General features: G+C 40.6%; 1 protein-coding gene across 1 annotated transcript; it reads right to left on the bottom strand.

Annotated features, from left to right (window-relative positions):
- Positions 1 to 1,989: 1,989 nt before the first annotated feature.
- On the bottom strand, positions 1,990 to 11,979 carry NFKBIZ (NFKB inhibitor zeta). Its single transcript, XM_054577337.1, has 12 exons — positions 11,590 to 11,979; positions 9,321 to 9,460; positions 8,776 to 8,806; positions 8,550 to 8,653; positions 7,661 to 8,457; positions 6,550 to 6,655; positions 6,019 to 6,165; positions 5,765 to 5,828; positions 5,306 to 5,475; positions 4,345 to 4,455; positions 4,055 to 4,222; positions 1,990 to 3,183 (listed from the first exon to the last, which is right to left on the bottom strand). Exons 1-12 carry the CDS (start codon positions 11,873 to 11,875, stop codon positions 3,130 to 3,132), a joined length of 2,178 nt encoding a protein of 725 aa, XP_054433312.1. The 5' UTR covers positions 11,876 to 11,979; the 3' UTR covers positions 1,990 to 3,129.
- Positions 11,980 to 12,409: the final 430 nt, after the last annotated feature.

Consider the following 12,409-nt stretch of genomic DNA (forward strand, 5'->3'; position numbering starts at 1 on the left):
CTAAGTTCAGAACTATGATACTCATTGGTTCATAGTAATATAACTCTGGCTGGCAACACCACTTTCCCCCAGAACCAGTAATCCAACCAGGACTGGCATCCATCCACCCATCCATTCACTCATTTAATCAGTATTTATGAGATCATATTACACTGTGCTAGGAGTGGAGGTTGCGGTAATGGCAACATTGCCTTAGCTTCTGTGGGGTCTCATTCTTTAATGTATGTTCCATCAAGTGCCACCCCCATATCTCTGAGGCAGATATTGCTCATCAGTCACAGCATCCTCTCCTACCAAGCCCTTTTGGCATCTCTGTGCCACACTGGAAGAAGAGTTGTCTTGGGCCACACATTAAATACACTGCAATGTGTAATCATAAAAAAAAAAAAAAAATCTCATACTGTTTTAAGTAAATTCGCAATTTTGTATTGGGCCACATTCCTAGTCATCCTGAGCTACATGCAGCCCTCGGGTTGCAGGTTGGACACCCCTGCTAGACTCATGAGACTGTTATCAGTCAAAGCTAAGTAAAAGATGAAACTTAGTAGCCGTCCAGATCCTAACCAAACTAATCTGTGGTTCCCCCTCAAAATGCTGTTGCTTTAGTTCATGTCACTTTCTTTCACTTCTCTCTTCCCTCATGATGAACACCCAAATAAACTCTTTACAGCTCAAATGATCTGCCTTGAGGTTTCCCAGTTTTCCCCATTTGGATATAAATTCTTCCTTTTCTGAACCTGTCTCCTCATATTTTATGGTATCTAATAAAGTGCATGTTATGTCTCCCATAGTGCATCTTAAGGATAAAAAATGTGCACTTTGTCTTTGAATGCCTCATACTATGTTATATTGCTTTGCGCGCACGCGCACACACACACACACACACAATCACATGCTTGCTAAGCAGTAGTTCAATTAATTATGAGACAACCTATGTTGCTTAAGAGAGAATATATAAGGTCACTTGGGAAAAAGCTTATTGTAAATCTATGTTCAATGTGGGTATATTATTTCTACTGCTCTGGTTACCAAGTTGTATTTATAAGACAAATTATGGTTAGGACTGTATTTATATAAAAGTTTTATTAATATAAAGAAATAAAACTACAGTAGATTCTTAATCTGTGAGTTGTAGACTTCTTGTGGCTCTGATGCCTCTGATACTGTAAACAGCACTTGTGTGTGTGTGTGTGTGTGTGTGTGTGTGTGTGTGTGTATATATATATATATATATATATATATATATATATATGCATAGGTATATTTTTCCAGGGAAAGGATTGACCAGATTCTGAAGAGGTTATAAAAACTAAAGCATGCAGTAATTGACTGATGCTGACAGAGATGTTGGTGTGTTTGTTCTCACATGTCAAAATGGCATGTTGGGAAAGAGAAGGACCCCATTTACTGCTGTTTCCAGGTTTACATCTTTCAGGATGATCCTGGTAATCTCCAAATTGTTTTCCCTATATTCATTGTGCCCACAAAATAATATGAAAAAATAAAGCCATAAAGACTTAAGCTTGTTTAGCACATAAACTTCTAAATGATCAATATGTATTAAAATTATTTTCAGAACCTAATAAACCATTATTTGGCTTATTAGGACTTAGCAGTTTTTTTGATGTTATGTGCCTTTAGGAAAAATGTTCTCCAAAAAATCCAAATTAAAATGTATTAGCTAAGTTAAAGGTATTTAGATTAGTAATTAACAGCACTTTTTCAACAAGGGACTAGGAAATATAAACAAGGGACTAGGAAAAGAAAATGTACATCCATAAGACAAATAGTATTACTGAATTAATGTTTATTTAAAATTATGCAGAAGTGTTTCCATGAGTGTAAATAGACTGTTTCATTTCATAGCCATATTTACAAATATCAAATAACTATAACTTTTGTCCACAAGACATACTGGATCAAACAATGTGATCAATTCAAAGGTTATCTTTTTAAAAAGGATTTAAACTATAAAAATGATCAGTCAGTTAGTTGCTTGTGAAACTTCTCATTTATAAAAAAAAGTTTTTACTAAATCAAATGTATACAATGAATTAGTATGCAATCAAATCCAAATAAGTTCCTCAGAGTATACCAGAAATATGCAAAATAATATTAATAGAATTAAGTTCACTATAAAATAAAGGATTTTTTTTTCCTGGTTATATAAAACATCATGGCACATTATCATTATTTCACATGGAAACCCAGTAAGACACATTTCAATATTGATTTTTGTTGTTCTTATAAAGGCAAAACAAAATTCCCAACAGAGCAAGTGAACTATTAATTCAAAAAAGTGAGTCAGAATGAGGGTCTCTTTAAGAACACACAATCTCTACAAATAATGTCTCATTTGAAAGCATATTTAAAATTTAAACAGACCTCTGTCAGTCACCAGGGGAACAATTAATTCTCCATCTACCTCATCTACAGAGACTGCAGGTGGGTGGTGACGCACCTCCTTTGAATGTGTGCAAGTTTTTAAAATAGTGACAATTTACTAGTTCTTTTCTATTTTATTGATTTATACATTTCCAATGCGGCCATGTTAATGACAAAATGTATACAAATATTCTAAAAGACAAAAATAACAATTATATACAGTTTGAAAAATCAAATCAAATTTTAACCATGGTAGCTTTCATCTAGTCCAATGACTAGAGACTTTTCAACACCAATAACTATCAGGTACTGCAACGTGCCAAATGAATCCTCAACAATATATCCAGATTTATATTTTTCCTTCCAAATGCTTTTGTTTTTCGTAAAGAATGTTTACACTTTACCTGCTTTTAAACTGGCAATAGCTACGTGAGCAATGCCTTATGCCACAAATCAAAGCCTTTTCCTAACCAAAAGCTACTATTAATTGAAATTAATTTTACCATTCATATTAAATTCAGATGTCTAGATCCCAGATACCTGGGTATGAAATATTAAAATCTGGCAAGATGAATATTTTTCTTATTTTCTTTTAATATAACCCACTATATAATAGTGAACTAAATATATTTGTTTCATAGAAACAACTTACATTTGCTAATACAGGGCAAATGGTCTATATACATATATTAGGACTGCCTAACTGACAGTGAGTATTGCCGACGAGGCTCCAAGTCAGTGGAGCTAATATGGTGGAGCTCTCTGCTGAATGGACTTTCCCTTCAGGATACGTCGGATCTGGAATGGAAATAAATAGGATTTGTAAGGTTTATTTTTTATGGTCAAAGCAGCATATTTCCTTTATAGTTTTGTCCCTTTCTTATATACTCTATAGCATCCTGTCAAGTTGTAAGTATAGTAAGAAATAAGGAACATGTCAAGATTTTATGGTGACTTAAAAATACTGTAACTCCTTTCAAAGCTTACCTATCTTTGAGTGCAAGAGCATCTCCATTAAAATTGTCTGAAGTTGAAAATCTCCAACAGCTTAAATAAGACCTATATTCCTATATTCCTAGAAGGAAATATATTCCTTCCCATGGGTTCCTATAACATTATGGTTCTATGAGGAATGTGAATCAAAGAAACAGTTAAATTGCATTCCATATATTTTATTTTGGGCTTATCAAAATATGTCATGACCTACTTATAGCCACATCATCCTCATTTCCCCCAGGGAAAAATTTCCATCAAAAATACCTAAAGTTCTTAAAAAATTCAGTTCTTGTTGTCAAGAAAAGTTCAATCATGTGAAACTGCCCAATCCCCAAAGAAAATATATAACCATATGATGAGTAAACCATAATTTTGTTTAAAGTATAAAATAGCCCCAGGTTCTAAATTACATAAATACCTTCTTATTTCTTAATTAGTATCAGTTAGCAAATAGAAATAATTGTAACAGCTGATGGTTACTGAGCCCTTACAATGTGCCTGGGACTTTCCTGAACACTCTACAGGTACTGACTCATTTACTACTGACAGACACAAACACTGACAGAACCCGCCTAAAGAGCACTAGCTGGCCTCCGCCCTGAACAAACTTATCTCCCTTTATGTTTCAGACCAAGTGCCCGAAAGCATTTCCTGTTGCTTCTGTAACCCTCACCTGCTCTCCCACAGGGCCATCAGGAACCAAATGCACAGGTTGTTCGTTTTCCAAGTTCCGAGTACTTGGGTCTGCTCCCTTCCTCATCAACAGGCGGACTGCATCCAACTGTGTCACCCGATACTGCAGACTGGCAGCAACGTGGAGGGCAGTGTTTCCATTGTAAGCCTAAAGGCAAAGAGACGAAATGACACCCGTCAAGAAAGGGACTCCCATGAAAACAGATCGAAAGCTTGAAAATGGTGTAAAAAAAGTTCTCTTATGCTGTTATTGAAGTTTTCGAAGAGTACCTTTGCATTCACAAAAGACAGGCAACTGGGTAGTTCCAAAAAGAGGCGAATGAGTTCCAGATTTGCTTCCTCGGCTGCCAAGTGTAGGGCTGTGCGGCCACTTTTACGATCCTTGTCAATGGCAAGAGGGGAAAAAGCATGAACATCCACACACCGTGTCTTAATATGCTTTTCACCCAGGCTCTCAACTACCTGGGAGGCCCACTTTGTACGCTCCTTCTCCACAAAGCCTTCTTTAACCCCAAACGAGACAAAATCTCTCCTTCCTGTTAAATTCCCTATTACTTTGCCTACATGCCTCTCTCTTATCACAGTCTATGCTTGCATACAGAGTGGCCATAAAATGTAGAAACACAAGACTCTACTGTTTTATCATGTGCTATAATATAATGCAATAAAGCATTTATTATTTCCTTGCCCATGTTTCTAGACTTTGTAGACACCCTATAGACTTACAATTAGTTACATTTACATTTCCCACCTCTTTTATTAAACAGTCAGGTCTCCAAGGACCCAGGCAGCTTATGATTTAGGCATTTTCTTCCCCAGAGCCCTGAACTCAGTGCATTGTTCATAGGAGATATTCAGTAAGTGAATCTCAAATTTGAAGAGAAAAAACTACTTTCCCTTTTAAAAAACAGAAGAGCAGGCAACCCTTACAAAAAGCACCGCCTTGATTATCAGTTTATGAAAATAGATGCTAAAATGAAAATACAATTTCAGAAATGTTTGTCCTTTCAAAGGCAAGGTTATTTCATAGCTAAATGGCCTTTTGCATAATAATCTGAAGATTAAAAGCAAATCAAGAAAGCAGCTGAGATGATCTTTTAAACTATCCACACTTTACCACTCAACTCCATTACAAAAAGAACAGGAAAGTTTTCATCCCTACTTGGGAATAGGTCTTTTGCTGTAACCACTTTTCTCCCCGTCCCATCTCCAAACTCTTCTGTGAATTTACCTTAGCTTCCACTGATGCTCCCATTTGAATCAGACACTTAATGGTGTCAACCAGACTCTTATTCTTCAGTAAAAGCTCCTGAACTTCAGGTGAATGGGGCTGCTGGTTTCTCTGGAGTTCGTGCACCACAGCATTGTGGGCGATGACCGCACAGTGCAGAGGAGTGAGGCCTAGAAAAAGCATCATAAGTGGCTGGTCAAGCATACCATCAGGTCTTTCAGTTGTTCTACAATTACAAACCTTGAGGGTGATCTCTAATGTGCCCATTCGAATGGGCTCCACAAAAACTAGTAAGGCAATCTGAATAATCCCTCCATCGGTTCCTAGTATTAATTTGATCTATAGAATATTTTTAGCTTTAAATACCTCCCTTCCTTCTTGGTGTGAAATTTAACATATCTTTAGAACTAATGGACTCTCTGTATAAGTGGTTTTCACCCAATAGTGTCATTCGCTTACCATCATAGTTAGTTGCCTCAAGATCCACAAACTGATTGCTCATCACTGCACCCTTCTGAATTGCCTGCAAAATTTAAAAACAGGTATATCTGTTAGCAAGAGACAAGCTACACAAATGCTAATAATCTATTAGTATTCCAAGAAATAAATAAGTCAACTCAAAATAGATTATTACAACAGGCAACCCGCATCCAACTTCTACCATCCAAGCCCTGGGACAATGGTTGATGGAAGCCTGGCCTACTGCCTCTTACCTGAAGCACCTGTGAGTGGCCCTTCTCAGCACAGACATGCAGAGGGGTTCTTCCCCAGCAGTCGGTGGTGTTCACCTGGGCCCCAAGGTTCACCAGATCCTGCACAATGAGATGCTGATTGGCAGCCACTGCCACTTGAAAGGCACTCTGCGGACATTCAGAAGAAGAAAAATATGTTTTTTAAACATACAACACTATCATAACAAAGAATATTAACCTAAACTAAGGGGAAAATCCACACAGAAAAAATTAAATCCTATTAATAAGTGGTAAGACTATGTAACACAAGAAAAGTACAATAAACTTCAGGTGTGGTTTATTACACCCACTTAGTCTTTGGTCTAATAACTAGAAAGTTAATGTTAATAACTTCAAGGTTGGTGGCGGCAAAGAGTCAATATCTCAAAGTTAATATTAACTAAACTCTCTTGGTCTTGAGCTCTGAAACTATCTGTAAATAAATATGACACTGGCTGTCATTCTCGTCACAACGACAGCATCTTCGCCATTTCACTCTGTCAGCGTCCTCACCTGTCCATTGTGCTCTTTAATATCCAGCATGTGAAGGGCATTCATCTTTCTTGCAAGGACATAGGCAAGTGCTCTTCTTCCTTGGGCGACAGCAATGTGTAGGAATCTAAGAATCAAGGGAAGGAAAAGAGGTGAATTACTTCTGATTTCACTAAGTTCATCTTTAAAAAAATATTCTTTTAGCCCCTTTCTTGATATGCTAGTTCCCACAAATAAAACGTTACACAGCATAAACTGTCTTTTCTCCTAAGTTGGTAATACATCTAATTTCCAAGAGGATGAGTTAGCCTCTAAGAAATAAAAAAAAAAGGTTGCTAAGCACCATACTGATCACTTTAAATTATTTAAAAAATTATTATATATTAAATTATAATATTATTTCTATTATTTTTAATATTCATACAAATGCCCTGGCTGGTGTGGTTCAGTGGATGGAGTGCCAGCCTGCGAAACAAAAGATCATCGCAGGTTCAATTTCTTGTCAGGGGGCACTGTCTGGGTTGTGAGCCAGGTCCCCAGCTGGCGGCGCATAAGAGGCGACCAATTGATATATCTCTCACAGGAAAGAGAAGGAGGATGTTTCCCTCCTTCTCTTTCTCCCTCCCTTTCCCTCTCTCTAAACACTTTAAAAAAACAAACCAAAAAAAATAACAAACCTCTGTGAGGGAGGTATTATCATTTTACATGTCCAGAAACTGAGGCACAGAAGACTTGCATAGCTTGCCCAAGGCCAGAAAGATGTCAAGACAGATAAGTATTCAATCTACAAATCAACTCACAGTTGACCTTGACCAACTAATCATCATCTGTTTCTCTATAGAGGCAGTCTATGCTGGTCTTTTGAAACCAGTTATTCAAAGATGACACTTATTTTTATTAATTTAGTACAGGTAATTTGTTCAGCCAGGGTAGAGAGGGGAGGAAAGAAGGGAAAACTCTTTCTTAAAATATTAACTATCATTGAACAGCAGCTTCTAGCTATCCTGATCACCTTGATTAGCAAACCATTTACTTAAGGTCAGACTTGGTAAATCGTAAAGAAATTCTCTGCCCATTACACACAACAAGTATAGTTTACCAAATTAGGTACACAAGGTAAAGGGATACTCACGTGTCACCATCTGCATCCTTTGAAAGAAACTGGTCTTGGGGGATATTTGCCAATTTGCTTTCTTCCTGCTCCACTTGCCACTGAAAAAATGACTTCCCTAATTGTGTGGTGTTCATTTGATTTCCAATAATGTTCTGGAATGGCAGTGAAGTGCTTAAAGGCACAGAACCTCCATCATGCCCTGCCATGGCCTCACAGGCACTGTGTGGCATCATGCTGAAGTTTTGCACGTGGGCATCATTCTGTGGCTGAACACTGGGGGAAGTCTGAACAGGAATAGCAACATTCTCACATTCCCCATGACTATTTAGAAGGGATGCAAAACTTTGGTTTGGGCAGAACTGTAGTTCTTGGTTATCAAAGACGTTTGGTTCATAGTTGGGGGACTGAGAATTTCTGGAATAAGGACTGTATTCCAGAGTTGGGTTGTGGGAATAGGGCTGTGGCTGCTGCTGTGCCTGCTGCTGCTGCTGCTGCATGTTCTGGTTCTGTGGAGAATACTGGTACATGGAAGCTTGATCCATCAAGTGTGGGGACCTGCTGATTTGGAACGGTTGGTACTTCTGAGCTGGACTGAAGACCTGCCCTCCATGGAAGTCCTGACACTCTCGGGGAGAGCTCTGGGGGACCACAACAGGGCTCACCCAGCTAACTTGGACTGTATTCAGGGAAACTGGGTTGCATTCATTCTTGATGTTGATGATGTTCTGAAGCAGATCGGCACTGCTGTCTGGTTTGGGTTCATTGTGATGAACATCTTCCATGCTCTCCACAGGTGTTGGTGTTTGAGGTGGTGTCTAAAAAGAAAAAGTAAATCGCACCTTCCTTCCAAAATTATTCCAGAAATAATTTCCAAAAGGTATTCAGAAGAAAACAGTGAGATACTTACCAAAAACTGGGTATGCAGCAAAGCTGGCCTTTTGCAAACTGGTCCATCAGACAACGAATCAGGTCCTTTCCTTTTCCCACTGTATGCCACTGTATTTGTCAATTCTATACCCGAGAAAAAAACAGAGACTCTGTGATCATTTCATTTCGCAAATTTTACCCATAATCACACTACATTTATTTCTCTCTAAAGCCACTATAATATCATGAATAGAAGTCACCCTTACCTGTGAACTGCTCTCTGTTCACACCTTGTATCTATAAGGAAAAAACATTTCCAATTTAGTGTAATATTAAATGGTTTCCTGCTTAATATACATCAATAAGCATACTTATCGCTACTACTTTTACAGCTCACCATAAACCTATCAGCATTTCTATCAGTATTTATTTTATATCTTAATTCTCATTCTTTCTTGCAAGTTCCCCCATTTGCACTTTCACCTTAGTCCAACTACATCAACATAAAATTAATAAGGCATTTGAGTTTTCCCTTTCTAGTCAAAATGTTCCTTTTCAACTGAAATCCACTTATTTCCTTGCCCCCAAATTTGCCTTCATTTATTCATTCATTAAATTTCTCTTGTGACCTACCAAGTGCCTAGCTCTGGGCTCAATGATAGGAATACAGCAGACAGCAAGGCACATATGCTCTCTGTCCTATGGACTTTGTGGTTTACAAAACTTTTACTGGACTTCGGTGAGCAAAGAATAGTAACTCCAACAGATTAATCTTCTTGACCTCTGTCCCAAAACAAAAAATAAGTACTACCTTAAAATCATCTGTGGCTTGGCCAGCAGCCTTCTGTTTGTGACTTCGGATGTGCAGCAGGAGTTCCTTCACCGAGTTCTTTACACGAACACCTTGAAAGGGTCCTCTCTGCTGCCTTCCAACCCCCATATGGGGCTCAACTGTTCAAAAGAAAACAAAACATAGCCCAATTAAATCTCTTCACAGCCACAAATCTTAGTATCCTCAAAAGCATAGTTGTCTAACAAATAAAGTCCCCAGTCCCCAAAACGCCAAGCCTTTCCAACTCATTCTGGTCAATGACCTACATGCCAGCCCTCCTTAAGGTCTGATGCTGCTTGATACCTTTCCCAGTCAAGCACCCTAAAGAATTAAAGCTTATACAAATGTGGTTTCAGGGGTCTTCAGGGCCAATGGATTAAGCCCAAATCAAGCCTCTCTGTCTCTCAGTCCTATTAACCTATAAAACAGTATCACAGGTTTGCCACCCTAACTCTCATAGACCTACAATTATTCTTGACATGAAAAACCATGGGGGAGAGCAAGGGGCCAATGATGAAGTTTTAGCTTTTCAAACCAAAGACTTTGTGTCCACATAAAAATTTAAAAGTCTGTTAATCTACTCAAGTAAGAAAGCACAAAACAAACTTCCTCCAAAGATCTTAATGTAGCAAAGCCTAACAATTAACAATGTCTTAGATTTGCTGCTTATTATTTCACTCAGACCAATCAGCTATGCCAAGAAATCCGCTTAAATTCACTGAGCTTAAACACATCTGCACAGACGCAAGCAGGATTTCCCCTCACTGACTCTTTCTGAAATTGCTCACAGGGGCCTTCTAAGTAAAGAGGAAATCCGTAATCTGATTTCATACTTAAATTTTAAAATACACTTTAAAATGTAGTCTATGAGTACAGCATTCCACTTCTGACCATTACTCTTTCACAACCTCTTGGGATGAGTTGAACACAAAGTAAACATGCAAAAAGTCAGAAAATGAATAATGCTGCCGCTTCACTGAAAGTGGGGAAAAAAAGAAAAAAGACAGGACAAGAAACAATGTGTAATTTGAACATATATATCACAAATACGAAAGAAACAACTTAATGACGGCACAAATTAAATGACTAGTTGGTTTTATGTTTAGGTTTAGGAATATCTTGCCAGAATCTAACACTACATTTCTCTGGAATGACAGGAGTTAATATTTCAACATCACAGGGAGAAAAAAATCAGTTTCACAAATCTCCTGTAGTTATGCCAGAAACCAGGGACTAGCAAAATAGTTTCGACCAGATGAAAGCCAAACACGGGGAAAAGGTTCTACACACACACACACACACACACACACACACACACAATTTTTGCTTTCTCTAACACTTAACATACAGAGAGCACCTTATACAGCCAAGTGGTTTAAGTCGCTTCTTTAAGTGAAAATGGAAAATCAATTTTTAAAATAAAATACAACCAAAACACCGGTGGCTAAGAGCGGAGAACACCTAAAAGAGAACGTGCTTTAAATCATGCTGAGTACATTCTCTAACAGCTGAGGTTATCTAGAGGTTCTGTAGTCTAGCCACAGTGGCATCCTGTTTTCCCCCAAATTATGCAACTCAGTTCATTAAGAAAATAAACTAATCGGCCCTGATTGGGCAGCTCAGTTGGTTTCCAGTCCAGCTTCACCTTCCTTACGTCTTGATAATATCGGTTTCTTTTCTTTAACATGAAGTCCTTTTACTTAAAATTTCCACAAGTACTTAGGAAGAAATAAGTCATGACCTTAAATACAGTATTCAAACCTTTTCACGCACACAAAAAGCCACAAGAAAAAAACCTACACCTACGTCAGATCCCAAACCTCACCACAGTATGTGAATTACAGCTTAATAAAACTACTTAAGAAAAAGAAAAAGGAGGAGGACAGGAAAATCTAATGTGGTTCGTCCCCCCATCCCCTAGAAGCCAGAGTTCTCTGTTTCAAGTTTCACGTTATGAGACGTTTCAAGTTATGAAGACAGCCGGACGGCACCCAGATTTCACAGACGGTCAAAGGGCATCGAGTTATATCAAAAACCCAGCATAGACTAAGGCATCCAGTAGTAGCCTAATAAGCGACGGCCAGTGTGATTATCTACTTCCGCTAAGGAAAACGCAGAAGCCAACTAGCACCCGGTTGAGGCACACTTCACATCTGGGTAGCCGGACTCTCCCCTCCCGGCGGTATGTGGGCCGTGGGTGGACTGGGTACTGGGTGCTGGGGCCACCCCTGCCTGGGCCGGTGGGTACCTTGGAGCCGCTCCGCGCGGGCGCCGCCTCTCGGCCTGGACTCCACCGCCCCGCAGGAGGACGCGGACGAGGCGGAGAAGTCGGAGGAGTCGGAGCCCGGGGAGCCAGGCGCCGAGGGCCCAGACACCGAGTAGTTGGCGTCGCAGGTGCCCGGGGCCGCGGCGGGAGGCGACGCGCCGTAGAAGTAAGCCAAGTTGAGCGGGCTGGTCATGAGGCCGCCGTCTCCGGCAGAGTCCAGCAGCCCCTCTCCGCCGCGGCTGTCGTCCAGCAGTTTGTCCACAATCATGCTCCCAGGTTCGGCGCTCCGGAACCCCCAGACACCTGCGCGGCTGCCCCCGGCTGAGGTTGTGGCTGAGAAGGCGTCTAGATCTATCGGAAGGAGGAGGGCGCAGGCACGGGCGCGGCCCGAGTCTGTCTGTCTTTATAACTCGCCTTCAGGTCCAGGGGCGGGGAGGAGGGACTGGCACCGTGCCGTTGTCCCCCGAACCCGGCCCGGCTATTGGCCGCGTCTGGGCCTCCTCCCGGCCCCTCCTCCGGATGCGCTCCGTTTCCAGTAAAATGTACAGGATGAGGCAATGTGCCCTCCGCCCTCTCCCCGCCCGCACGGCTCCACCTAGACCGACCGGTTGTTTTCTCGCCCTTCAACTAGAAACCCCAAACGAGAGCAGCTTCCCGCCTCCGGGACACCGAACCCCCGCCCCCAGCGAGCTGCCGGCCAGCCCCGCCCCCGGCGCGCTCCTACCCGGCCCAGACGGCCCAGACGCCGCGGAGAGGGAGTGTGGCTGGGTCCTTGGGCTGCAGCCGAGAGCAGGTCGGTCTG

This window comes from Pteronotus mesoamericanus, unplaced genomic scaffold (genome assembly GCF_021234165.1).
Source record: "Pteronotus mesoamericanus isolate MK-2021 breed Mesoamerican mustached bat unplaced genomic scaffold, CSHL_Meso_final contig_42, whole genome shotgun sequence".
NCBI lineage: Eukaryota > Metazoa > Chordata > Mammalia > Chiroptera > Mormoopidae > Pteronotus > Pteronotus mesoamericanus.

What these genes read in the sequence shown, in the direction of transcription:
- NFKBIZ (XM_054577337.1), bottom strand. Translation starts at nt 11,875, where the DNA reads ATGATTGTGGACAAACTGCTGGACGACAGCCGCGGCGGAGAGGGGCTG. An exon ending in AAGGATGCAGATGGTGACAC is followed by an intron (nt 6,656 to 7,660) that starts GTGAGTATCCCT and finishes CTTGATTCTTAG; the next exon opens with ATTCCTACACATTGCTGTCG. An exon ending in TGTCTTTTGTGAATGCAAAG is followed by an intron (nt 4,223 to 4,344) that starts GTACTCTTCGAA and finishes CTTTGCCTTTAG; the next exon opens with GCTTACAATGGAAACACTGC.